Raw genomic sequence first — 27498 nt, forward strand, 5'->3', positions numbered from 1 at the left:
TGGCATTTGTCAGCTGTATTTATTCCATCCCATAGCGTGACATTTCAGTGACAGGAAGCAGATACAATAACAAAACTTTCTGCATTTAATTAATCAATATTAAATGTCAGCAGCATGAAATTGCAAAGATTAGTTACTAGAAATGTTCGTGATCATTTTACAGTTAGTGAATTCTTAATTTACTAAATTAAACCCATTATTTTATTACATGTCAGAAAATGGCTTGTTATTTGAAGACTATAATACAGCTACTGCATGTACTGTACAACTTAAGTCCAGCTAATCACAGGAGAGCACACAGGCTTTTGTCATACACATGGACGGAGCCAAACTGCTTTCTGCCAATAAAGGATAAACATTATTTATACTGTGTCCAAGCTGGGTCAACTTTACTGTTATTCCTGAGCCCAAGTGGTACAGGAAGCCAAAAGAAGGACAAAGTGCCTTGGGGGCTTGTTTCTAAACAAACAGGACTACAGTGAGATGAAACTAAACATGGAGGCAGGATGGTGGTATGTCGAAAGCCCACTTTGTGCTCCAAGGTGGGAATTTTTTGTCAATTTATCTGAGCTGCACAGTACTTGTAGGAGGCTACATCAAATGTATGTCCCTTTTCTTTTCCTCTGCATGCAAAAATGAGTTGGAAACAGGAAAGTAGAAATCATCTGCCATCCTCCAGTTATGAGTGGATCTTATGTGTTCAAGTTATTCCCAGAGAGACGAGTTTTAACAGGACAAAGCAGAAAGTAAAGACGAGTGGCTCATTTATTGCTGGCTGAGCATCAGTGGTTGAGTTTTGCTAGTTTTCCAGCCTTTCTAAGTCTAAAAGAGGAGAGGAAAACGAAGACAGGATGTTTGAAGATTTCAGACTAATTTCCACTTCACTCCCCGATATGTTTGTAACCGCACCTCCCACACAGACCCCACCCTCGCGACTCTTAGTTCTCCCCCAGTTTGAGCCGTGCAAACTCGTTGGCCATCTGGAGCGCCTCCTGCAGGCACTGTGTGTTCCTGCCCGTGGCCTGTGCAGACATGTCTTTGCCGCCTCCCTTGCCGTCCAGCAGGGGACACAGCTCCTGAACCCATTGGCTGGCCTTCAGGCCACGGTTAGCCACATCCTGCAGAGAAGAAAGGTGGAGGGTGGAAAGCGGAGGGTTAAATTCATGGAAAATGCTCAGAGCAAGGCTTCTAGCATATGTCTCTGAACGATACCTGTGGGACTTGACACAAACAGGTGATCTTGCCAGCATCTGGGTCTACAGTGAAGAGCATCGCAGCTGTCTGAGGGGACTGCGACTTCAGCAGCTTCAGTGACTCATTCAGAGCCTGAGAGAGGAAGAAGGAAAGAGGGATGTAAAGAGGGGTAAAAGGAAGTGGGAAGAGAAGAATAAAAAACATCTCCTAATCAGCACTATTGATGTCTCAAGGTCACAACTAATGGGCCACAGAGCTGATTTAGTCCCGTGGCAATAACACAGTGAGATAAGCTAAGTGAGCCTGAGAAAATGTGCAGAGATAAAGTGAATTTTAATACTGTTTGCACTCCTAATTTATTTCTGTACAGGATGCTGATGAAGTCTCGGGGATTGGATTATAAATTTGCTCTCTCTTTATGCTCTGTATATCCAACAAGGACATGGTTCTTTTATGGAATAACACGTAAAGAGATTTATAAGAATTCTGCTACTGATTTTTAGACTTGCCTTCCCAAAAATATTCTGTCTTGACTCTCACCTTTGCTGAGGCTCCAGTCTCCATCTCCATGATGAGCAGCGGCTGGTTTGGGTTGCTTTCAATCACCTCCTTCGTCTTCTCCAGAACCCTCTTCTGGATGTCAGCCTTGTAGTTGCGGTCCAAGTCATCCATGGTCTTTTTCAGGCCCTTCAGGGTTTCCCTCATCTCATCCTTTTGCCACTGAGAGATTACAGCGGTGCCTATCGACTGCAGAGGAGACGGAAATGTTACCACAGCGCAATTTGCAATTTTTTCACAATTTTTTTTATTTGCCTCAGAACGTCTCTCTAAACCAAACATCCCATTTACCTCAGTCATGTCAGCAATCTCTTTCTGTATGTCCTTGTTTGGGCTTGTCTGCTGCTTCACCTTGTCTCCAAGGGCAGACAGAGACTGGCGCAGGGCATCGGCTTTCCTTTGAGCCTGATGGATATGCGACACAGCAGAGTGAGGCAGGGGCAAAGATCAAAAAGGGCAAAGAAACACGAGGAGGAAGAATGAGAAGAGAAGACGACTGGTGGAAAAGATGAAAGACTAATTGTCTAAAAATAGTAAATTTGTCCTGTGGGCCTGAAGAGAGAGGGGTGCTACATTCTTCTTTCTACTACAGTGTTCACCCCAACATTCATTCAAGTTTCATCACAGAAACCCAAAGGTCGCTTTGTCTGGGACAAATTTTCCTTTAATCAGTCGTGTTTGTAGTTACCAGTGTGAACATTTCACCATCAAGACACCCCCGCCCCTCTGTGGGGCTACCGTCTTTAAAATGTTGTCTAAACCCTTCTCTGTATGTGGGGGTGGAAGTGAGTACATGAGTGTAACGCTTTGAGCGAGTACATCAGTAAGTGTAAGCTGTGTGTGTGTGTCCTGACCTTCTGGGCCTCTGTTCCTGTCACTGCAACGATGCGGCGGATGCCCTTAGCGATGGCCTCCTCTGAGACGATGACGAACGGCGCGGCGTGACCCGAGTTCTGCAGATGGCTGTGGATAACAGAAAACAAAAACGTTACACAACTGCGGGAGGCAGATGAGAAGTAGGAGAGGGGCGAGCAGGAGCAAAGGATGAGGAGCAGAGGGAGAGGAAAACATTACCAAACAACAGCAGCAGGAATGAGAGGCTCTTTGAAGTGGCTGCAGATTAAAACAACATCAAAGACAGCATCAAGAAGCACACCAACAGTTTACTGAAACCTGAAGCAGCTTGAGATGGAAGGATGTGCAATTAAAACCAAAAAAAGAAGAGAATGGGCTTAATGCAAATGTCTTTTGCGGTGCTTAAAATCTGAACCGACCCTCGCAGCCTTTGCATCAAATGTAGCTCGGAATATTGGCTCCTGCAGCACAAAATGGCATAAAAAGCCAGGCTATAACACAACGTGTGAAAGAGCGGAGATGTCTGGGCATTCAGGTGAATTTTACAGCCAGGAGCAGACACTGTACGAGTCAGTGGAGCAAGTCTAATCAGTGGATTGAGCTTGACGAAATGTTCCAGGCCTCTGTCTGCACAGGGACACGCTCGTCTCACCATAAAGATGCACAAATCCAATTAACGCTTTCCACTTTACACACCGCCCCTGGGCTGGTCTGAAAACTATCGGCCCAATGCAAATGCGCGTATTTGGACTTTTGTACACTGATGTGTTCACGCTGCACACTTGATTCCACTCAGGGCGCACACACAGTAATGGCACGGCAAACACACTTGAATCAATGCAGCATATCAAATTAAGAAAAATGTTAGCATGCTTGGATTTTTCATCCTGCCACATGTTGTCGTTCTGCTCATTTTTCCCCCCGTGCATTTTCCCAAACATCACTAACATCTGTGAAATACACTGTTAAACAAATAGGCATTGTCACCATTCATTATCACAACATGATAATGAATGAAGCAGCTCTCCAAACTAAAGGAGTGAAGCTGAGAAAAACTGGTTTGAGGTTTTTAGGCAAACACTAACAGAAGGCCATTTTCTCTGTTTGAGAAACTGTTGAGAAACTGACAATTAGAGTCCATTATTCATGGGGAACGGCTGCAACTGATTTAAATCACAGACAAGAAACCCATCAATAACATAGTTAGCGATAGAACCTGAGATCCAGCACCAAACTGTACAATCTGAGGTTGAAGGGTCCAAGCCATAAACCGTATATTAAACACAGCTATACAGTGGGGCAAAAAAGTATTTAGTCAGCCACCGATTGTGCAAGTTCCCCCACTTAAAATGATGACAGAGGTCAGTAATTTGCACCAGAGGTACACTTCAACTGTGAGAGACAGAATGTGAAAAAAAAAAAATCCATGAATTCACATGGTAGGATTTGTAAAGAATTTATTCGTAAATTAGGGTGGAAAATAAGTATTTGGACACCTCAAACAAGGAAAATCTCTGGCTCTCACAGACCTGTAACGTCTTCTGTAAGAAGCTTTTCTGTCCCCCACTCGTTACCTGTATGAATGGCACCTGTTTGAACTCATCATCTGTATAAAAGACACCTGTCCACAGCCTCAAACAGTCAGACTCCAAACTCCGCCATGGCCAAGACCAAAGAGCTTTCGAAGGACACCAGGAAAAGTATTGTAGACCTGCACCAGACTGGGAAGAGTGAATCTACAATAGGCAAGCAGCTTGGTGTGAAAAAATCAACTGTGGGAGCAATCATCAGAAAATGGAAGACATACAAGACCACTGATAATCTCCCTCGATCTGGGGCTCCACGCAAGATCTCATCCCGTGGGGTCAAAATGATCATGAGAACGGTGAGCAAAGATCCCAGAACCACACGGGGGGACCTGGTGAATGACCTGCAGAGAGCTGGGACCAAAGTAACAAAGGTCACCATCAGTAACACACTACAACGGCAGGGAATCAAATCCCGCAGTGCCAGACGTGTTCCACTGCTGAAGCCAGTGCATGTCCAGGCCCGTCTGAAGTTTGCCAGAGAGCACATGGATGATACAGCAGAGGATTGGGAGAATGTCATGTGGTCAGATGAAACCAAAGTAGAACTTTTTGGTATAAACTCAACTCGTCGTGTTTGGAGGAAGAAGAATACTGAGTTGCATCCCAAGAACACCATACCTACTGTGAAGCATGGGGGTGGAAACATCATGCTATGGGGCTGTTTTTCTGCCAAGGGGACAGGACGACTGATCCGTGTTAAGGACAGAATGAATGGGGCCATGTATCGTGAGATTTTGAGCCAAAACCTCCTTCCATCAGTGAGAACTTTGAAGATGAAACGAGGCTGGGTCTTCCAACATGACAATGATCCAAAACACACCGCCCGGGCAACAAAGGAGTGGCTCCGTAAGAAGCATTTGAAAGTCCTGGAGTGGCCTAGCCAGTCTCCAGACCTCAACCCCATAGAAAATCTGTGGCGGGAGTTGAAAGTCCGTGTTGCTCGGCGACAGCCCCAAAACATCACTGCTCTCGAGAAGATCTGCATGGAGGAATGGGCCAAAATACCAGCTACTGTGTGTGCAAACCTGGTAAAGACCTATAGTAAACGTTTGACCTCTGTTATTGCCAACAAAGGTTATGTTACAAAGTATTGAGTTGTATTTTTGTTATTGACCAAATACTTATTTTCCACCCTGATTTACGAATAAATTCTTTACAAATCCTACCATGTGGATTCATGGATTTTTCTTTCACATTCTGTCTCTCACAGTTGAAGTGTACCTCTGGTGCAAATTACTGACCTCTGTCATCATTTTAAGTGGGGGAACTTGCACAATCGGTGGCTGACTAAATACTTTTTTGCCCCACTGTAGCTATTACTCTATCTACCACTGGAGTTCACATTTTAAAGTCTAAACATTAGTGTGTTGGTCCCTACCATAGCAAGCTTAGCGAGCTTCTTTTTCTTTTTTCTTTTTTTTAAAGAATGGGGGACAACGCACAGATACAGATACCCTGCTAATAACAGGCATAAAAAATAATACTATAATTATAACTTGTTGGAAGACTGTACCACAAAAAACAGCCATATTATTTTTCATATAGATCCATTATCAGAAACGCAGTCTTCAGTTCAGCTCAGGCTGAAGCCTAGTAGGTACAGCTGTCTCTGCTGACACAGTTGCCCCTAAATGTAAGACTTAAAATCCAAATGGTTGAATAATAAAAGAAAAACAAAATAATACTGAAAAAAAATCTGATGAATTTAAACAATTGGCTCAAATTAAGCACTTTAATACATAAGTCTAAAGGGTGTTTGACATATCCACACCGCTAACTCGAAATTTCAAGTTACTTTTCTCGAAACGTATTAACTCGAAATTTTGAGAAAATAATTCAAAATTTCGAGAAAGAGTTTCTTTTTTTTAGTGGTGGAAACGGGCTTCCTTAGACCCATCACATATAAAAACTTTTTGTTAAGAGGAAACCACGCTGAGTTGACCCAACAACGTTAACAGCCATGTGGTTGATTTGCATTCCCCGTCAAGTGTGAGCAGAAATGCACAAAGACTGAAAACAAGTGTCATACTCACGTTCCACCACAAAACTCGATGGAGGTGAGGGAGCCAGCAGCACTGTTGGGGTCGGCCAGCAGTTCTGGGACAGGAATGCCAACAGACACGACACGGACCGGGTCGGGGTATGTCTCATCGAATACAGCGCGCAGACCCTGAATCGCTTTGGCTTCTGCGAGGGTTGCTTCCATTGCGTACACAGGCTGGAAAGTTCAAATCCAATATTAATATTAAATAAAAGTCTGTGAGGATCAACATTTTTTTCTCTTCAAAAAACTGGCTGGTGATTTCACTCCATCCACTGACCTTAGCATCTTTAATCATGGTACAAGCGATCTCCTCAGTCCGGTGGATCTCATCCGTGCTGAGAGCACCTTTAGCAGTGAAGTCAAAGCGCAGGCGATCGGGGGCAACCAGGGAGCCCCTCTGGTCTGCCTCCCCTAGCACCCCACGCAGGGCAAAGTTCAAGATGTGTGTGGCAGTGTGGTTGCTCATGATGGGTCTACGGCGAGCCTGGAAAGTGTGTGTGGATAGATAAAGCTCTACATAAAGCTCAACCTACCTAGAATCTCTTTTACTTAGCTGGCTTTTTTTTGTTTGTTTGTTTGTTTTTAAAAAATAGGGTCAATATCCCGGTTTCAATTCTCACCTCATCTACGTGTAAGGTGACACGGTCTCCAACTTTCAGTGTGCCATAGACTGTACCCACATGGAGAACGTAACCTCCTCGAACCTGCGTATTCTTCACCGAGAACTCCATGCGCTGCAAAAAGCAGAAGAGTACATTAAAACAAAAGTTTTCATAGGCAAAAAGAAAAACTGAAGGCAGTCTGATGGTTTGTGTGTCTATGAGATTAAATATTTTGGAGAACATGATGACTTAATAAGTTAAAAGCTCTTTATAGAAAGTTCCCACATTCTCAGCAAATATGAGAATTACGAGAAGAATACATAAAGACATACAAAAGAAATGAAGTGCTGGCATTTGAATGGACCCCCCCACAGATGTTCTGCTAAAACTGATATGAATGTTTTCATGCCATTCAAGTTCTCAGTTATGGACGAGAGACAAGAACAATTTATTATCTTTTGTCCATTCTTCTGTAAGAACTATGATAATTCATTTCGCAGGCTTTTTTGCCAAGCAGATGGGCTGTTTGCTCACGGCCATGATTTCCAGCAGCTATCAGATCCAGAAGTGCTATTTGAACAAATGTGTTAGCTCTGAAGATAGACTGTGCAATTCTCATCCGCCCAGTTAAAAGTTGACAAAAGGTAAAGCTCGATTTCTCTGTACCTGCAATGTGTTCGGGAGGAAAAACAAACTCCAACTGTGACAATTACCCTAATGAAGGGAAACTATCAAAGCTCTTTTTTACAACGCAAACAGGATTAACAGAGCTCATTACAGAAGTGTAAAAAGCACATGAACCTAGGTGTTGTTTCCCTCAATTTATTTTTATTGCACTTACATCCTCTGTACTGTCATCCTCTCTGAGCATGTAGCCTTCATCAAACGTCTGTCCACCCTGCTCTGCGTAGAAGGATGTCTGGTCCAGCACCACGCCGCACTCCTGACCCGTGGTCACCTCATCGCAGAAGGCGCGGTCGTGACGGAGGGCAAGCACTGTAGCTGAGGTTTGCTGGAACTCTGGGTACAATAATAGGATACAGATCAGTTGACTTTAAAAGGTAAATGGACTTGTTATATAGTGCTTTTCTATGCATCACTTACGGTAGTTGCCGTTTTCATCTGAGGTATAATTGTATTTGGGAGAGTCATCTGTGGCGGGTATCTGCTTGTTTCTCAGCTCTTCGATGGCGTAGATGTCCAACATGATGTGGTCCTCATCTCCCGCGCCCTTACCCTGGGACTTCAACTACACACACACACACAAACACAGACTTATGCTCAGTCATAACCCCCAAAATACAGAAACATTTACAATTAAAATGTTACATAATTACAGAATGACTGATAGCAAAGACAATCACAATTTGCCTGGTATAATCATTCAATAAAGATTAGACATTTGTTAAATAATGACTGTGCAAGATTGTGCATAATTCATGCATTCAATCAGTTCCCAGAACTGTAGCAGATATGAGTTAAATTCCTGTACATTTACGCGTTCTACATTTATATCAGTGTGGAAGATGGAGTGACTTTGCGGGAGTGCTACAGAGATGGCACAAAATCAGACCCAAGCAGCACTTTCAGAGTTCTCTTTCCTTTTCTTTACAAGATTATAAGCTCTCTCACTTTCTTACAGACAGGTTTCAAAGATGCATATGTTGATTTCTAGCCAACATAAATGTTAATCAACTCAGAAAAACAAAAGGAAACAGCAACAAGTGAGGGGACAGCCACAAGACAAATTTCAGGTAAACTGGCTCAGACTGCATCCATTGCTTAAGCACATAACAGTTAAATGAGCAATTGGATTTGTAAAACATGTAGTGCTTTAGTGCAGAATGGATGCAGCTCAGTAAGATGAGGGGAAAAGAATAAAGGGAGAAGAAATTACAGCCATGACGAAGCAAAATCTGGGGGAAAGAGAGGACAATGCAGTATAGTTGTAGAAACCCAGAAGTGTAGAAATCCCACTTATGAGATATTTTGCAAGTTTCTTTTTCTGTATATTTATTCAATTCAGTTTTATTTATTTAGCACCAATTCACAACAACAGTTGCCTCAAGGCACTTTATATTGCAATGTAATGAGATATTTTCTGGATAATGCAAGTTTCACATGTTAAAGACCACTGAGAACATTTGAAGTTTGCAATGTTCCTAAATTTGTTCTCCTTCTTCAAGACACACTTGAATAATAAATAAGTACTTATGTGATACTATTTCTTTAAAACGCTGAGAAAAACTGGTTTGAGGCTTCACATGTGTATCTAATAAACTGGTAACTCTATATAAGGTTAAGGAGATATTGTAGAGTGATTGTGTTCTGTGTCAAACTCCCCCAAGTGGGAATGAGGAGAACTGCAGTATTGGTATGAGACTCGTACAAAATCGATGAAATGTGTGGGATAGAAATCAGAGGTTGCAGTTTTACGGAAAGCAAATCAATCTTTTGGCTTAATCAAACAACAAGGGGTTCACACCGGGCTGTAAAGTAAATGTAGGCTTATTTAAACAGCAGGTGCATGACTCCTGATTCTGACTTACAGTGCAGTACTGGAGAATGCTGACACAAAGCAAAACAGTGCACCCATAGGAGTGGCACAGTAGGGTAGTTAGCGAGACTCAGTAGAGTCAGGACGGTCAAGGCCATTTTCAAACAATCATCTGCTCACCTGTGCAGCCTTCTTCTCCTCCTCGAAGCCAGCCAGGTCAACCTCCATGCCTTTCTCCTCAGCAATAAGGGAGGTGAGGTCCAGAGGGAAACCGTATGTGTCATACAGCAACCATGCTGTGTCACCTGTGTGCACGGAGAGAGGGAGAAAAGATAGAAGTGTGAGTGTCTGAAACAACACTGCTTAAACACTTATGTCCTTGAGTCAGACAATAAAAAAAAATATTGATGGACTGGAGGCATTGTTTGGATAAGTAAAAGCATGAAAAGAACAAATAAACTGCTTTGTAGCAGCTTAGGTTTGCAGGGTGCAGTAATGATTTGGACACACTTTGTGACAATGAAGAAATATTAGTTTGCCTGAGGTATACAACTTTTGAAAAAATCCATTACAGTGTACACCAACAACCCTGGAGGGTTACGTTTATAAGCAAAGCTGAATGTGCATCAATTTTTATGTCGCTTGAATTTATAGTGTGAAACATCAACTGATGAATTTTTAGCTTTTCAAACTAATTCCTTCCCTTTAGTGAGTATTTTTGTACTGATCTGAGAAGCTCTGAGGCATTGAGAATGACAATCAGACAAAAAGATGAAGGGAGAGACTGAACCATAATGCCAACAAATTCTGATGGGATTAAAAGCGGGAAAACAAAGCAACTGAAGGAGGGAAGAAATGACAGAAAAATGAGCCAAGAAAAGAAGAAGTCATGTGGGTGGTGAAGACAGATGAAAGGTGAAGAAAGGATAAAATGACGAGGATAATTCAGGGAGGATGTAACAAAAACAGAGCAGTGAACTTCTCAAAAGAAAGTTACACACATTACACTAAACACCGCACTCTCACCTGGGATTGTCTTTGTGTCAGCCAGACTCATTATCTTCCTATCCAGGATACGGCGCCCTCTGCTGAGGGTTTTAAGGAACTGCGCCTCTTCCTCGTTAATAATATCCTTCACCATTTCTGGGTCTTTCTTCAACTCTGGGAATGCTTCACCCTGGAAAATGCAGTCAAAGTAGACAGATGGAGATGTAGATGGAGATGTAGACAGAGAGGGGGGAAGAAAGAAAGAAACGGAAAAGGAGGAGTAAAAAAAAAAAAAAAGAGACACATCATTTAGAGTTTATTAAGTGTTATATATTAACTAATACTAAACACCAAGATTTTTTGAAACAGTCATGTTTTTTCACAACACTGAAAAATACAAAATACACACCTCACAATTAAGAATATATAAAACAAAATCTCATGTGAAATCTAATATTAATAATAAGGATGCTTCCTGCAGTGAATTCTATTCACTGCTGTCATCCAGTAAATGCAATTAAGCATTAAAAGAAAAATGGAATTAAACTAGTTTTGGTAGAAAAGAACAAATGTTTTTTTGGCTTCTAAAGTAGGAAATGCTTTTTAAAAACGCAAGAGGAAAACTGTCTTCAACATTAACCCAGTCACACTACAAGATCAGAGAATAAAACAGCTAAAAATTAACGTAACCCTCATGACAATAACCCAAACAACAGCAAGTTGTGTGTCTGTAATGCCTACTTGGACTACAAAGGAAAGAAAATCTCACCAGGGAATCGACCACTACATCCACGAGAGAGGCAAAGAAGCCTCTCTGAGCGCCCAGCTTCTCATGAGAATATCTGACCGCACGGCGCAGGATCCTCCTTAACACGTAGCTAAATATGGTGGAAACAACAAAATATTTTAATGATGTGTAAAAAAGGCTCCACAAAACTTTTCATTTGCAGCAATCATGTTACTTACTGTTAAGTCTGTTGAGTATTTAAACAATTAACAATGTCTTACCCTCTTCCTGTGTTGTCAGGCCGACCGCCATCTGATAAGGCGATGGTGATGGTGCGGGCGTGGTCAGCAAGCACACGGTAAGCCATGTCGATACCATCAGCGTCCTCAGCACCTACTTTTCCTGTGTAAGGTCGAGCACCCGTACCCTGAAATAGATCATATTCTTAATGTTAGATATGTGGGCCCCAAACGTCTTCCTCTAATGTAAATAAACACGTTGATAAATGCTGCTGTTAAGGCAACTTTGTGTGGATTCATACTACCAGATTAATTTATAGGAATAAGTTTTGATATTTTGATTCAGTAGCTATTACTATTTACTGGATCTTGCCCAATCTAATCATAATTTCTCTTTCATTGAACTGTCAAGTAAAGGATAGATCGTCTCTCTCTTTCGCACAAATCCTTGACACTTCTGTACCTTCTGAATGGCTTCAAAGTACGGTATGAAAAGGTCAGTGTCATAGTTGGACATCTTGTTCTGCAGTACAGACACAAGGCGCTCCAGACCCATCCCTGTGTCAATGCTCTTCTTAGGCAGCGGCTTCAGCTCCGTCTCGGACTCTCTGGAAACAACAGTTAAAAAACACAGATTCACTGATCAGTAAAAAGATTTAAGACCTCTTGGCAGTGCTGTTTTGTTATAGAGGTGCACACATGTTATTCTTAAAACATACATGTATATGTAATTTATATGCAACTATTGATCTTCTTATTTACCATTGTAGTTTGCAGTTTATAAAAAAATAAAAAAAGACTACTGCTACCCTGTATTTAATTTACGCTCTTCCATAAAAATAGGCCCACTGGTGAGAATTACTTTTATAAGAGAAAATAAATAAATTTTAAAAAATCCGCGACAGTAAATTTCTTGGAATGCGTAAACAAAAGATTTAGTTTTAAGTGGTGTGGAAAGTGGGAGTGTGCATCTGATTTACTAGCTTGAACATTCTGTCCAAAACAGATAGAGGTGTGTCCAAATTCCAGCCCGTGTTCCTTGTATAGATTCATGTAAGGGTGTGCTGCTGCCACAAAGGTTCATTTTAGTTTATTTTTGTCACCTGCTGAACAAGTAACAAGGCTCAGGTGAATCTGAAACCCATTTAAGCACACGGCTGCTGTTGTGTTGATAATTACTGTCAGTGATAACTTTTCACTGTTGTTTGGTTCAAATATGGTGGGAAATTAGAGGTGGGGGAAAAAATCGATACAGCGTAGTATCGCGATATTTTGTTTGCTAATAATGTATCGATACAGGGACAGCAGATATCGATATTTTGTTCCAAAAACTTCCAGTCCACCAGATGGTACGGTTGAGCTTTTTCTCTAGTGAGGTCAGCAGAGGTTAGGTCAGCACATGGGAAAATAGATCAAACAAAGATGGAGGAAGAAAAAGAGATCAGGAAAGCGCCATCTGCGTTTAAATCAAATGTCTGGACGTACTTTGGATTTTTTAACAAGGATGGAACAAATGAGATGGATATGACACACGGGATTTGCAAGGTGTGTCGTATGAAAATAAAGTACTCTGGGAATACTACGAACATGAGGGCCCATCTTACACGGCACCATCCAAAAATAGCATTAACCGCGGACGGGAAAGCTAGCTCTGAATCAGCTCCACTGAAAAATCAACCAACGCTGGACACTCTTAGCTTAGCAAAGCTATCTCCCAATTCAGAGCGAGCTAAGAAAATAACACAATCTATCACGTACTTCATCTGCAAAGACCTGCGTCCTTACAACATTGTGGAAAACGAGGGCTTTTCTTACATGATCAAGACGCTGGAACCCAGGTATGTGATACCATCACGACGTTTTTTCGCGGACACAGCCGTACCCAATCTCTACATAGATGTGAAGCGTAAAGTTGAGGAAAGTTTGAGCACAGCAGAAAGGGTTGCATTAACTTGCGACGCATGGACCTCGCGGGCTGTGGATTCATATGTGACTATAACAGCGCATTATCTCACAGCGGACTGGCAACTGCTGTCTTACGTTCTCCAAACTCGAACATTACATGAAAGTCACACTGGAGCGAACATTGCAAATCTCCTGCAAAATGCAGCACAGGAATGGGGGATTGCCGACAAAAATCTGGTGGTTGTCACCGACAATGCTTCTAATATGACAATTGCCACTCAGCTAGCGGGATACCTGCATGTGAAGTGTTTCGCCCATACGCTCAATCTGGCATCACAACGAGCCTTAAACCTGCCTGCAGTAGCCAGGGTCTTGGGAAGAGTGCGGCGCATAACTGGGTTTTTCAATAGAAGCACAGTGGCAAACCACGCTCTGGAGCAAAAACAGAAAATGTTACAGCTCCCGACTCACAAGCTCAAGACCGACGTCTGCACGAGATGGAACAGTGCTTATGACATGCTCCAGCGTTTCCTTGAACAACAACCTGCGATTTGTGCAGCGCTGCTGTCTCCCGAAGTCAGAAAGAGTAGCACAGATATCTTTACTCTAAACGAGACGGATATTGGGAACACTGAAGAAATTGTCCGGGCCTTGAAGTCAATGCAAGTCGCGACTACTGTGATGTCTGAGGAAAAGAATCCTACTCTGTCTCTCGTAGCACCGCTGCTAGCACAGCTGTTGCACGACACCCAAGACAACATTGGTGACACAGCGCTGGTCAGAAACATCAAGCAAAGTATCAGTCAAGATCTTAAGAAGAGATATGCCAGCACAGTCGAGAGGAACACCCTCTACACAGCATCAGCTCTCGACCCACGCTTTAAAACCCTGCCGTTCCTGTCACTGGAGGAAAGACAGGAAACCTATGCCAGAGTGGTTGCTGAGGCTATAACCCTTCAGGTAAGCAAACATTCTGGTGTTATAATTTAAATAACTTACTTACAATATTAGTAGATCGGTGATATTTTTGTCATATTGGTAATATTCTATTTAACAATTAAATACATTAATTATAATTTGCTAACATATTACTGCATACTAAAAGATATGAAATATTTATTTTCTTCCTACAGGAAGTTTTCTACAGGAAGAAAAGAGGTAGCAGCCCATCTGTGAGCCAGAAGCCCATGAACATCATGAGAAACCTGACGAGACTGAACAAAATCTCAGACCCCCTCTCATACCAGCCAAGATGAGGAAGTCTTGTGGGTTAACAGACTTGCTTGGTCAGACTTATGGTGATGTTGGAGCCCCACCAAAATCATTATCTGCCACAGCTGAGGAGGAGGTGAAAAGATACCAGGAGGTCACGTCACTGGCACTCACAGAAGACCCACTAAGCTGGTGGAAATCCCATGAGGAAGTCTATCCTTTCCTGGCCACACTGGCAAAAAGATACCTTTGTATCCCAGGTACTAGTGTCTCGGCTGAAAGAGTCTTCTCAACCGCTGGAGACATCGTCACAGCAAAACGGAGCACTCTGACTTCAGAGCATGTTGATCAGCTCCTTTTTCTGAGCAAGAATGCTGACATTGCTTCACTGTCCAAATGTGTTTAACTTTAGGGCAGCAACAAACAGGACAGTTTACTTATTTTAATTTAAGAAATGTTTTATTTTATTTAAATTTAAAACTTTTTTATTTAATGTAAAATTATATTTTGTTTTAAGCTATAATTGTACCGGATAGTTACGTTCAGTTAAGTTGGTTACTAGACTGTTATACAAACCGTTCACTTTGTCAGCTGTGATGGCTGCACTTACAGCCACACAGTGGTAATATCACCATGTTAGTGTAGAGGCTTATAAGTAATATTGCATTCACATTTCTTTCTTTAAATATAGGAATTTATTTACAGAACAATATATAACTGGTTTTGGTTTAGAATTCATTCACATATCCACATAACACTGCATTCTAAAATAAGTGCGCACATTTTAGTTTACACTGTTATGTATGATTAATCTTTTGTTTTCTGAGTTACCTTAGTTGCAGCTGTTCCAGTCCCTTGATTAAGGAGCCAAGAGGTGGAAAAGGGGTGGAGCGAGCTCTAAAGGAAGGCTACAAATTGGTTCACGCCATAACTCGGGACCATGGGGGGGAATTGGAGTTCATTATGTTTGGTTTAGTTAGGTTTTGTGTGTTTTACCCCTTTTCCTGTTTTTGTGGGCTGATCAGCCACTATTTAAGTTTCCCCTTTGTCTCGTTAAGTTAGGTCAGTTTGTTTGAGTTACCAGTTGTGTTGTCAACTTTGAGTAGAGTTTTGTTAGTTTGACCTCTTTTATGGGCCCAAGATTTTGATTCTTTTTGCATGAGTTAACCAATTATGTTTTTTGGGTTAAATAAAAAATCATTTTTTGGACTTTAACCTGTGCCTAAGTTTCCTTCACTGCTCGGTCCATCACATCAGCAATAAAACTGACTGACATGAGAGAAAGACTGAGTGTGAGACTTTATTATTAGATAAAATGAATATTGATAACGTTTACCTTTATGGACAAAATCTGCAGTAGAAAAAATATGTGATAAATCACAAAATATCGTATTGCAATACCCAGAATATTGCAAATATATATATATATTAAAAAAAAAAAAAAAATCGCAATAATATCGTATCGTGAGTTAAGTATTGTGATAATATCGTATCGTGGGGTGTATGGTGATTCCCACCTCTATGGGAAATACTACAAAACATCAGAATGAAAATGCCTACATACCACATGTACATGTGAATACAGTCTTTCCCTGTTTGTTCAGAACATGGAAATATATTAAGTTAATATAAGGTGCACCGAGCTTTTACAGGTCCCTGTATTCCAGCAGTTCCTCCAGTGCATTTCATTCTGCTTATACCTGTTATCAGTATTTCTAAATACCCCCCCCCCCCCCCCAAAAAATGAGCTTTTATACACAGCAGAAGACATAAACGCATAACAAACATTACATTGTTGCAACAGGATCTAATTTCACTACTGGATCGATGTTGAGTGCAAGTTCAAAAGGCTGGGTGCTTAAGTTTTGTGAACACAGACTTAACAACATATCATTTTTTTCTTTAGCTCACACCAAACGAGCACAACTATGGATGTGAAAGCAAACCCGAGCCCTGCTGGAACTGAGGACAAAGCAACACTATGGATTAGTGTAGCCCAGCAGCCTTGACAGGACTAATCCTGGAAGTCCTTTTCAAAACACCACAAGGTGTAAACGAATGCAATGAACCAAGAAGATTTTACACTGCCTCATAAGGCATGAGAATAAATTACTCTTTTAACACAGCATGTGATGGTGTGTGAAAAAAAATGTGTGAATTTAATGCAAAAGCATTATTCCTTCAATAAATTATTTTGCTTCATGGATGCAATCATCGATTCATAAAGTCCTCTTAGTAAGATCATTTTTCACTGTGTGTGTGTGTGAGAGAGTGTTACCTGTTGAACTGGATAAACACCAGGTTCCAGATCTCCAACACATCGGGATCATCCATGTTCACCAAGTGAGAGGCGTCTCGCCCTCCAATGCGGTCGTAGTGGATCTCACTGCAAGGGCCACAGGGGCCGGTATCTCCCATCTCCCAGAAGTTATCCTTCATACTGCCCGGCAGGATGCGAGCCTCATCCACGCTAAACCAAACAAAGAAACAGAGAGAGGCAGAAGTTGAATCAACTCCCTTAAGATGAGAAAGACTTTCATCATTAATTTAACATTCACATTAGGGCTGGGCCATATTATACCGTTCACGGTAATACCGGTATAATGTTAGGCAACGATAGGAAAATGAAATATCGTGATAGAATGGGAGTAAAACACGCATGCGCAGTGCCTTTGTTTTCATACGCACATGGCCGATTGTTGAGTGAAACAGATGAACCAGAATTGGTTTGTAAAAATGGTGCAACTTCAGTGATGTGGAACTGATTTGGTGTTTGTCCGTCAGATACACGACAAAGCACATTTTTTTGCAGAACATGCAAGCGGCCGTCGTTATTGTCGTATTTGTCGGACTAAGATGCTCTTAAATCTGGGAGTAATCTGGGTCCTAAACTCCGTATTCTTCAGGTCAAACAACACTGCAGCATCACTGAGAGTTAAAAACTGTCTCAATTCTTTCATCTTTAATAAAACGATCAGCATTGCTGCTTTACCAGGTGTAACTATAAAGTTTAACTTCCAGGCATCCATGAAAACAAAAGTTATTACATTTAACGGAGTTAGAAGTTAGCAGGAAGCTAGCGGAAGTTAGCTCGCTAGTTTCGCTAGTTACCTAAGCATGATATAGCATGTTCTGACTGAGAGATTTCTGAAAAAAATCAAACGTACAGCTCTGCTATCACTTCCAACATAAATGAAGACAGGAAACTAAACAGCAGTGACGTTTGTAGGGTTACTGAAGTTGGGCTAGCTGGTATATAATGATGTGCTACGTGATCGCTAGCGACACAGCTATGTTAGCATAACATAAACAGTGAAGCTGGAGGACGAACACTAACACTTTTCCACTTATAAAAGTTAACGTTAAGGTTCTTCATGGTTAGAGACAAATGCAATCGCATGGCAGGATGCTGTAAACGGACCAAACTTCAGTCAGGAGAACAACTGAGATAATCCATCCACAATACGAGGTTAGTCATTAATATACTGCAACATGGGAATAGAGCAGCTGCCAGAGAATTCAACATTAATGAATCAATGGTACAGAAGTGGAGGAAGCAAGAAGAATGAGTTTAATCAAGTTTGATTTATCTGACTGCTTTGTTTCGCTTAATGTGCCTTATAATCCTGTGCACCTTATGGTCCGAAAAATGCGTACTGCACACTGCAGTTTAATGTTGCAAAGCACCTCTTTTTAACTTCAGTGGATATTATACATGGTTATGCTCAGGATATGTCAGCCCATTTCTACTGGAAATGCCTTTTGGTTAAACTTTCAGCAAGGAATTTGCATTTGCACTGTTACATTTTTATAAAGCTTTAATGTACATAAAAACCAGCTTCTTGTTTAAGTGAAAATAAATGGAAGGTTGTCTTTTTGCGCTAGTAATGTTGTGGAGTTGTATTTTGTCTCGCATCAATTATATCGTCGGTTATATCGTTATCGCAAATTTTCAAATATATATCGTGATAAATATTTTTGGCCATATCGCCCTGCTCTAATTCACATCATGCAAAAATGTTTTTCCTACAGACAAAATTCTGTCCTCTGATGAGGTTTTGGAATTTGACCAAAGGGAGATCACCAGGATTGTAATGCATACTTTTGAACTACTGTTTTGTTTTATTATTTTAAGGTGTAGTATTAGGGCTGTGCGATATGACTAAAATCTCATATCTCGATATAAGACATCTATCATCCCGATAACGATATAAAATCACAAAAATTTAACATTTTCTGTGAATCTCGGGCAGCTCGACTTGCGTGAAGTGTTTCCAGCTGGGTGTATGTATGTATGTATGTATTAGGGGTGCAACAATACTCGTATCGATATTGAACCGTTCGATACAGTGCTTTCGGTTCGGTACGCATATGTATCGAACAATACAACATTTTTAATTTATTTTATCAACTTTTCTTCTGACGATGCTGTCTGTGTTGAGCGCTCAGTGGATCTGCGCTCGACAGTGCAGCCTAGGCGGAGTAGTCGAGCGCAGATTCACTGAGCGCAGGGAAAACTAGCGAGACAGAAGTTAAGCTCTCCTTGAAACATGGCAAATTGAACCTCTCCCACCCTCATTCAGATCTGGCGTTTGGAACTATTTTGGTTTTCATGTGACGCATGACCCTGAAGGTAAGCGGACAAGAGTAAAACAGTATGTTGGATGTGCCACGCAATGCTCAATTACATTGGTGGGAACTAGTGTGTTAGCGCAGTTTGCTCTTTAACATGTTGACGCTGTCCAGCCCCATGCACGGGGAGATCCGCGGTAGCTCGTTAACGGAGATTTGCCATGTTATGGCGTTAACATCATTTCAATGAGATTAACGCTGACAGCACTAGTGGGAACACAATGAATATGACTGCACATTTACGCCGACATCATCCGAGTGCAAAGACAAGTGGAAGAAGACAAAAACAACAAGCACGCATGCTACAAACTTTACCCGAGTCATTTAGACAGCCATTAGCACATGATTCTCCTTATGGGGACCTGATATGTTTAATATGCTGCTGAGAATATAGCCCAGAAGAAGCGTATAGTATAGCTTTTATTTTGGAAAGAGCCATTTCTCTGTAATAAACTCTCTTTTCCAAAGATGAGCGATTTCTCGATCAGATAGATTAATTTTTTTATTACTTTGTTGTTTCAGCAACATTCAATTTAAAAACTGTACTTTTGAGTTAAAATATATATTTATAATTTTAATAAATGACAAATTAAAAAAGCATGAACATTTTTTTTGTATCAAAAAAGTATCGAACCGAACCGTGAATTTTGTGTATCGTTGCACCCCTAGTATGTGTGTGTGTGTGTGTGTGTGTGTGTGTATATATATATATATATCAGATTATAGCTCATTTTGATTGTACAGAAATGTCGCTGCCTCTTTCTTGCCATTAAAAAGATTGGAAGTGCCTTAAACCTGCAAACTCGTTTCACTTTTTGTATCACAAGCTTTATCTATTTTTACATACAGTCAATGCTCCCAAGGCTCACTCACCCCAAGTCCATCCAGATCTGTTTGCACTCCAGGTCAGGCTCCAGGCCTGCATCCTCATTACCTCCAAAGTAGGTGACATACAGGCGCTCTAAAGCAATACCAAACTCCTGAGTCAGCAGCTCCAAGGCCATCTTACAGGCTAATTCCTGGAGAGCAAAAATGATGCAATAACAATTTAGAGCTGTTTAGGCAATGTCTTATCCATTAATAATGATAATGAATATGTCATTGTAATATAACAAGCAACATTGACAAAAAGGAGAGAACAGCCAGATTCTCACATAGATCAACTTTAACCACTTCAACCGAAAATATAAAAAGAATTAGATGAGCCCCAGGCTCATATGTTCAAGCATTTTTGTATTAGAATTATCTCCTTTTCTCTACTTACCTAAGATAATGACACTATGTATGTTTTTACTAGTGGACAATCCCCTCACTCTTATTTTGAAAGTGCCTTTTTCCTGTGCCTTTACAATGAGCTCACCAATGCTACAGAGCTGAACAGCTACTGCTAGCTGCTGTCCAAGGCAAAGAAGTTGGTAGAGTCACTTGAGAGGGAGCAGATTATATTGCCTAGTTATACATTTATCACAAAGTACTTGGCAAACAAAATGTTTGCAGAGGAGAAATTTATAAATGGTGAAAGGTCCTACAGCAATATGTGTGTGTGTGTGTACTCGAGCACTGTTCAACAAACAGGATTTAAATCTGTGGGACTAAAAATACAAGTAACAAAAAAGTGAAACTGATGTGAAGGATGAGAAAATGTAATACCTTAAAGTAGTCCCCAAAGGACCAGGAGCCCAGCATCTCAAAGAAGGTGTGGTGGTAGACATCTTTACCCACATCGTCCAGATCATTGTGTTTGCCTCCTGCACGAATACACTTCTGGGTGTTGGCAGCACGACGCAGCTTGGCCATGGGATGTGATGGATCAATAGTGTTGAGGAAGATGGGCTTGAACTAAAGAAATGAGGTGCAAAAAAAAGAAAAATCTTGAGAAAAAAAAATGTTTGTCTTTTTGATTTTTTTAAGTTAATTCTTGGTCCAATTAAATTTTTCCAGGTCACAGAAAGACAAAAAAAAATGTTTGTTTTTTTTTCAAGAAAGTTTGCTAGATCTGATTTCCGAGCTTATTCTAAAAGTTGTGAATCACTCTCAGACTGTATCCAGGGCAGAGGGGAAGAAACTGTTCTTATGGCGAGAGGTTCTGGTGCGAATGGACCGGAGCCTCCTGCCTGAGGGGAGCAGGTCAAACAGACTGTATCCAGGGTGAGAAGGGTCAGCTGAGATCCGAGCTGCACGCCGCAGTGTCCTGGAGGTGTACAGGTCCTGCAAAGATGGGAGTCTGCAGCCAATCACCTTCTCAGCAGAGCGCACAACACGCTGCAGTCTCTGTTTGTCCCTGATAGTGGCTCCAGCGTACCACACGGTGATGGAGGAGGTGAGGATGGACTTAAAGAGGTCTTGTATGCAGCCAGTGATTTTTTTAAGTTAATTCTTGGTCCAATTAAATTTTTCCAGGTCACAGAAAGACAAAAAAAAATGTTTGTTTTTTTTTCAAGAAAGTTTGCTAGATCTGATTTCCGAGCTTATTCTAAAAGTTGTGAATCAGTGGGAACATAAAGAAGAGCCATGGTGTAGGAAGCAGTGTTGGGAAAGACATTGTGTGTACCTGGTTCATGCCGGCATTGGCAAAAAGCAGCGTGGGGTCATCCAGGGGGATGGTAGATGAAGAGTGAACGTACGGGTGCTCATAGCGACAGAAAAAGTCAATGAACTTCTGGCGAATTTGAGCTGCATTCAAGGAGGAGTCCATTCTGAAGAAGCTCTGTGAACAAATTTACACACAGAGAAAAGAAACACTTTAGCTATCAAGCACATTTAGAATCAGAATCAGAATGGGGTTTATTGCCAAATGTTGAGCAGGTTTACAACATTAGGAAATTGCTGCGGTGCTTCAGTGCAAACATGCTGTCATAAATAGCACTTAAATAGACATGGAAAAAAATAAAAGTAGGGATAAGAATTAAAAGTGCTACGTGGAAAGATATGTGCATGAGATATACATGAGATATATACATGAGAATAAGAATTAAGAGTGCTACGTTGAAAGACATATACATGAGTGCAGGTGGTGATCAGTGCCAAACATAGAATGATGCAGTGACACAGCGTAGGGTCATGTGTTAGTGGCGGGTACAGTCATATGGTTATTGTTCATGTGTCCAACAGCAGAGGGGAAGAAACTGTTCTTATGGCGAGAGGTTCTGGTGCGAATGGACCGGAGCCTCCTGCCTGAGGGGAGCAGGTCAAACAGACTGTATCCAGGGTGAGAAGGGTCAGCTGAGATCCGAGCTGCACGCCGCAGTGTCCTGGAGGTGTACAGGTCCTGCAAAGATGGGAGTCTGCAGCCAATCACCTTCTCAGCAGAGCGCACAACACGCTGCAGTCTCTGTTTGTCCCTGATAGTGGCTCCAGCGTACCACACGGTGATGGAGGAGGTGAGGATGGACTTAAAGAGGTCTTGTATGCAGCCAGTGATTTTTTTAAGTTAATTCTTGGTCCAATTAAATTTTTCCAGGTCACAGAAAGACAAAAAAAAATGTTTGTTTTTTTTTCAAGAAAGTTTGCTAGATCTAAACTGGTCCCATTTAGAGAGGTGGATGATTATTTGGTCTGAGTAACAGCAACTTTACTACCGAGTTATTAGAACACAATTAAGGCCTGCTCTTCCCTTTCAGGCAGTAGTCCCCTTAAGGGTACACTCTCAGTGCTCGTGCCCAAATACTAATTTAGCAAGTACAGAAGAGGTGTGTGTGTGTGTGTGTGTGTGTGTGTGTCACATCTTGGGTAAAGCTTTTTAAACAGCTGTTTAAAACACTGGCTTACCATCAATTAACAGCATCAGCAATTTCCCACGGGTTTCTCTTCCTGTCATGACTGCGCAACTAGCGAGAGCTCTGGCAAGGCTGGTGCATAAGGGGTTGTACAAACCACCTTGTTGTTTTCACCGTAAGAAGCAACAATTTTCTTTCATATTTTATATGCAAGTGCTGTACTTTGTTGGAAGCTGTTGGAGTAGCTCCTTTTTATGTACTAAAATGTCATTCAAGGCAATCCCATTTAATTAAAAAAAAAAAAGAATTATACATTTGTCAGTGCTTTTAAAGGCCGGTTAAAGAACTGTCCAGTGTTGGTCCGAAAATACATTTTTTTGTCCATAAAGTATCAAAACATTATGAAATTGTTTATCGGTCATTATAGTAATTGTGCATGTTTTGATTTTACCACTCCACACCAAAAGCTTAAAGTTAAGTCTGTTTGTAGGGTGTGGATGTTAACCTAGCTGCAGCTAATTGGCCTGACGCTCTTCTCATAAACAACAGCAGCTCAGGAATCCAGTGAGACAGGTGAGGCACACAATGCTGCGATCTTAAATATGAAGTCAGATGCAATTTTAGATAAGAATGGAAACAAAAGCAACTTACAATTGATTTGTAAGCACTTTGTGGATTTTTGGAGTACACATATTTCATTAAAATGTGATACCATATATAATTAAAAGGCAGCAGAGCTCAATTCCCAATGGTGAAAACTGACTGCCAAAGCAAACCTCAGCTGGTGTTTTCAGCTTTCTGGGTAACAAATAGCCCATGTCCCCGTCCTGACAACAAAGCATTTAGCGGGCAGACAGAGAAAGAAGAGACGTGGGAAGTATTAGCCCAGTGGTTTTGAGAAATAAATAATGGTCCATTTTCAAGACAAAATAAGGACATTTATAATCATAGAACAGGTAGACGGAGACCAGGTTGATGATAAATATTGGACCCATCTTTCAGGTTAGTAACAGGAACAGCCCTGTTCTCTGTCTCCATGGCACAAAATCAGTGAACTTAATCTCGCAAGCCTAACATAAACTTCCAGACCACACAAATTTGTGACAGTCATGTGATACAACATATTTCCTCTTAAAGTTCTACCAAAAACCGACAGTCTTCAATATAAGCTAGTCAGCTGACTATAATTGTTATTGTAGGCAGAGGCACTAGCTTGATCTGACGTTAGCAGGCTAATGTGTTAGCTAGTTAACTCAAGCTACCTCCCTGCGCTCATCCTGAGATAGACAGTTCGGCACACTGCTCTAATTGAAAGGCTATTCTGCTGAACAGTACAATAAAGATAACTTATTTAAACACATGAAAATACTCACAGAAGCCGCTATTCCCGCAGAATGAATCAGGTACTTCTACTTCACTCCACGCTGCTCAAACTGAAGGAAAGCCCAAGCAGCGGGCACGCCTACGACAGCCTCCAACTGGTCCGGCTACACAGAAAAGTCAAGAATTCTGGATTCTTATTGGACAAATCTACTGTCCTTCTTAACCGAGCCCGCCACGGCAGCGACACGAACCTCTGTGCTTTGGCTGATGCAACTTAAACGGTGTCAGCTCAGATTTTTGTTGTCGTTTTTAAATATGTTAGTTGATGTAGAGAAATGTGAGAAAAGTCCGCAAGCCCAATGTATGCCAGCTTTTGTTTTAAGTACTCTAACTTTTTAAACTAATGTTGTTATTTATGTATTTACATTTTTTTTAAAAGAAATGATTTTATTCTGTCCTTGATTAATAACATGTATCACTTTTTTGTGACTGTTATTTTATGGCATACGAACTGACTAGTAATAATGATGAAATATTGATGCATCCGTACGTACTCGATATTTCGCATTTCTGATGTAATATCCTTCAGTGTACGTATATTAGCGGAAGAATTTCTCCAGCATGCTATGTTTCTAGGGGAAGAGATTTCGTGCGGGACTGGTTGCTTGGTTCATTTACTTCAACATGCCGACTGACACCAAACGTGTTCGTGGTCCAGAAGTGTCTCAGAGCCCGTCTCTCTTTTCGTGCGATCCGGCGGCGGTTCTGCCCTCGAAGGGGCCCAGAGCGGACGGTCGGCGACGGGATCAGGTCGACGTGCGGCCCGTTTTCGTCCGCTGTGGCCTGGTGAGCCAAGCTAAAGGCTCCGCGTACTTGGAGGCTGGAAACACCAAGCTGATGTGCTGCGTTTACGGCCCCAGAGAAACAGACCGGAAGGATGAGACGAATATGAAATGTGGAAGGTATGGAGTTTGTTTGTTTAAATCTTTAAGCATATTGACTGTTCTAACAACACAACAAACAAAGAAATCGTTTTCTGCTGATTAAACTGTGAAGTCATAATAAAAATACAGCCTGCTGTGTCTTACATGGATAGCAGAATTTTTGGATTTTTTTATTATTTCCCCCACTGTTCTGAACTACACATGCGTGAAAACTAGTCTAAACTTTAATAAACCACATAAACAATTGAAATGCAACAGAATTTTAACTTTTGCCCAAAACAATTGCTGGAGACATTATTGACTTAATCCAAATGCAGCACTTTTTTGTTGTTGTTGGGTTTTTTTGTTTTTTTGTTTTTTTTTAAAGGGATTAAAACGCTTTTTGACATATCCATCCATCCATTCGCTTCCGCTTATTCTTTTCAGGGTCGCGGGGGGCGCTGGAGCCTATCCCAGCTGTCATAGGGCGAGAGGCGGGGTACACCCTGGACAGGTCGCCAGTCTGTCGCAGGGCTAACACATAGGGGCAGACAACCATTCGCGCTCACATTCACTCGCACATTCACACCTAATGGCAATTTGGATTTTCCAATTAACTATCCCCTCAAGCTGCATGTCTTTGGACGGTGGGAGGAAGCCGGAGTACCCGGAGGGAACCCACGCAAACACGGGGAGAACATGCAAACTCCACACAGAAAGACCCCGGCCTGATGTTGGAATTGAACTCAGGACCTTCTTGCTGTGCGGCAACAGTGCTAACCACCGTGCTGCCTTTTTGACATATCCATAAGTCATAAATGTGCACAAAGAGGCAACTCCTTGTGTTTGAAAAGAGTTTTTGTATTACTTCTCACTGTGAACTATTATTTAGTACCATAGTTAGTTTGAAAACTGAGCTTATGTGGGTATACCAATAAAGCATTCAGTTTGAAGTGGACACTGATATCTGTGACAGTTTAGAAAAAAAAAAGACTCAACCACAACTGTTTTTCTCTGTGTCCAGATTGACTACCGACATGCGCTTTGCTCCATTTTCCTGCCTGGAGAGGGGCTCCTGGATTCAGGGGAGTCAGGACAAGGACTTTTCCCTGATGTTACATGAGAGCCTGCAGCCTGCCATATGTCTCCACAAATACCCTCGCTCTCAGATCGAGGTCAACGTGATGGTTCTTGAGAACAGCGGTTCAGTTCTGGCCCATGCCGTCACATGCGCCTCTCTTGCGCTTGCAGATGCGGGGATCGAAATGTATGATCTGGTCCTCGGTTGCTCCATGCGCCAGGATGGCACCTCCTATGTGGTTGACCCCTCCTACATGGAGGAAAACTGCTGGAACTCGGTAAGCTGTGAGAACCAGGGTGGTCTGACTGTCGCATTCCTCCCAAGCCTGAACCAGATTTCTGGACTACAGTCTGATGGAGAAATGACTGAAGAGACTCTAACCGCTGGAGTGAGGACCTGCATTGAGGGATGCTATAAACTGTACCCAGTTATCCAGCATGCCCTGACAAAGGCTGTGCGCAAAGCTGCGCCATCACAATCAGAGAGCTGAGTGAACCACGAACTCCTCCGTTTATAGTCTTTCCTGTAGATCATTTCCAATCGTTACTAAAGAACTTGATCTATTTTTCCATGTGTGGTATTAGTTCATATATTAAAAGAAAAAATGAACTGAGACTCGCCTCTTTGCATTTCCTCATTAAATTATTTAACGGACTATATTTAATGTATATTCTTCCCAGGATTTGAAACTAAATGCTTCCCACAACATTGGAGAGAAATTGTTCAACTGGTATATTTTTAGTAGGTGCACTCTGGCAGTGCAAATAGCCTCATAAAAGCAATATATGCAATATAATTACAGATGGATTTGGTCACAAAAAGTTTGTCAACACCTTCTGTCACAAACAGAATTACACAACCATTAATTACACAATTATACAACCCTCTTTTATTTTGGTTTTCATTGATGAACCCTAAATCATGTCCACGGGTCATACCCAGGGCCACAATCCCGAGTACCAAACTTTGTGTTATTTTTTTTGGCACCAAGAGAGCGTTTGCCAAAAAGAGCTTAGTTATTGCAGGGCATCATAGAGACCTATCTCTGCCTTCTACATGCAGAAGTTGTCACATGTTGCTGGCTTAAAATGTAAGAAACAAAGTTACGTTTGGTGACACAGATATGGTAATCATCTACAATACAGAATAAAAATAGAAAACACTTTATTGAAAAAGCTAGAGCCTCATAGATTTACATTAGATTATTCCCTGCCTGTCAAACTGTAATCAATTGTTAAATATGCATGTTATTTTAGACCACCTCTTTCATGCACTGTATTGCCAAAAGTATTAGCTTGTCTGCCTTCACATGCATGAACTTTGGTGACATCCCATTCATAACAGACTGAAACAATGTAAAGCATGTTTCTCCTTTCTCCTCGCAAAATTCTTACTTTAACTTTGGAAAATTCTG

The 27498-nt window shown here is 41.4% G+C and overlaps 2 protein-coding genes across 3 annotated transcripts; one reads left to right on the top strand and one right to left on the bottom strand.

The window, feature by feature from the left end:
- aars1 (alanyl-tRNA synthetase 1) lies at positions 1-24337 on the bottom strand. The gene is made up of 20 exons (XM_026172977.2): positions 24131-24337; positions 21593-21748; positions 20692-20880; positions 19915-20060; positions 16688-16879; positions 11756-11900; positions 11335-11480; positions 11096-11204; positions 10366-10516; positions 9520-9644; positions 7947-8091; positions 7684-7862; positions 6861-6974; positions 6518-6724; positions 6230-6414; positions 2607-2715; positions 2044-2157; positions 1735-1941; positions 1213-1326; positions 1-1118 (listed from the first exon to the last, which is right to left on the bottom strand). Exons 2-20 carry the CDS (start codon positions 21734-21736, stop codon positions 939-941), a joined length of 2901 nt encoding a protein of 966 aa, XP_026028762.1. The 5' UTR covers positions 21737-21748; positions 24131-24337; the 3' UTR covers positions 1-938.
- Positions 24323-26699, top strand: exosc6 (exosome component 6). 2 transcript variants are annotated; one of them, XM_080303425.1, is made up of 3 exons: positions 24323-24626; positions 24717-25042; positions 26028-26699. In XM_080303425.1, the coding sequence occupies exons 2-3, from the start codon at positions 24765-24767 to the stop codon at positions 26572-26574; spliced, it is 825 nt and encodes a 274-aa protein (XP_080159551.1). In that variant the 5' UTR covers positions 24323-24626; positions 24717-24764; the 3' UTR covers positions 26575-26699. The 2 variants fall into 2 exon arrangements, with proteins under 2 accessions (XP_080159551.1, XP_026028763.1); XM_026172978.2 differs by having other exon boundaries at positions 24331-24361.
- Positions 26700-27498: the final 799 nt, after the last annotated feature.

The sequence above is a fragment of the Astatotilapia calliptera genome, chromosome 7, assembly GCF_964374335.1.
Source record: "Astatotilapia calliptera chromosome 7, fAstCal68.1, whole genome shotgun sequence".
In the NCBI taxonomy this organism is placed as follows: domain Eukaryota; kingdom Metazoa; phylum Chordata; class Actinopteri; order Cichliformes; family Cichlidae; genus Astatotilapia; species Astatotilapia calliptera.

What these genes read in the sequence shown, in the direction of transcription:
- aars1 (XM_026172977.2), bottom strand. Translation starts at nt 21,736, where the DNA reads ATGGACTCCTCCTTGAATGCAGCTCAAATTCGCCAGAAGTTCATTGAC. An exon ending in ACTTTGAAGCCATTCAGAAG is followed by an intron (nt 11,481 to 11,755) that starts GTACAGAAGTGT and finishes GATCTATTTCAG; the next exon opens with GGTACGGGTGCTCGACCTTA. An exon ending in ATCGAGTTTTGTGGTGGAAC is followed by an intron (nt 2,716 to 6,229) that starts GTGAGTATGACA and finishes TGTTATCCACAG; the next exon opens with CCATCTGCAGAACTCGGGTC.
- exosc6 (XM_080303425.1), top strand. Translation starts at nt 24,765, where the DNA reads ATGCCGACTGACACCAAACGTGTTCGTGGTCCAGAAGTGTCTCAGAGC. An exon ending in ACGAATATGAAATGTGGAAG is followed by an intron (nt 25,043 to 26,027) that starts GTATGGAGTTTG and finishes CTCTGTGTCCAG; the next exon opens with ATTGACTACCGACATGCGCT.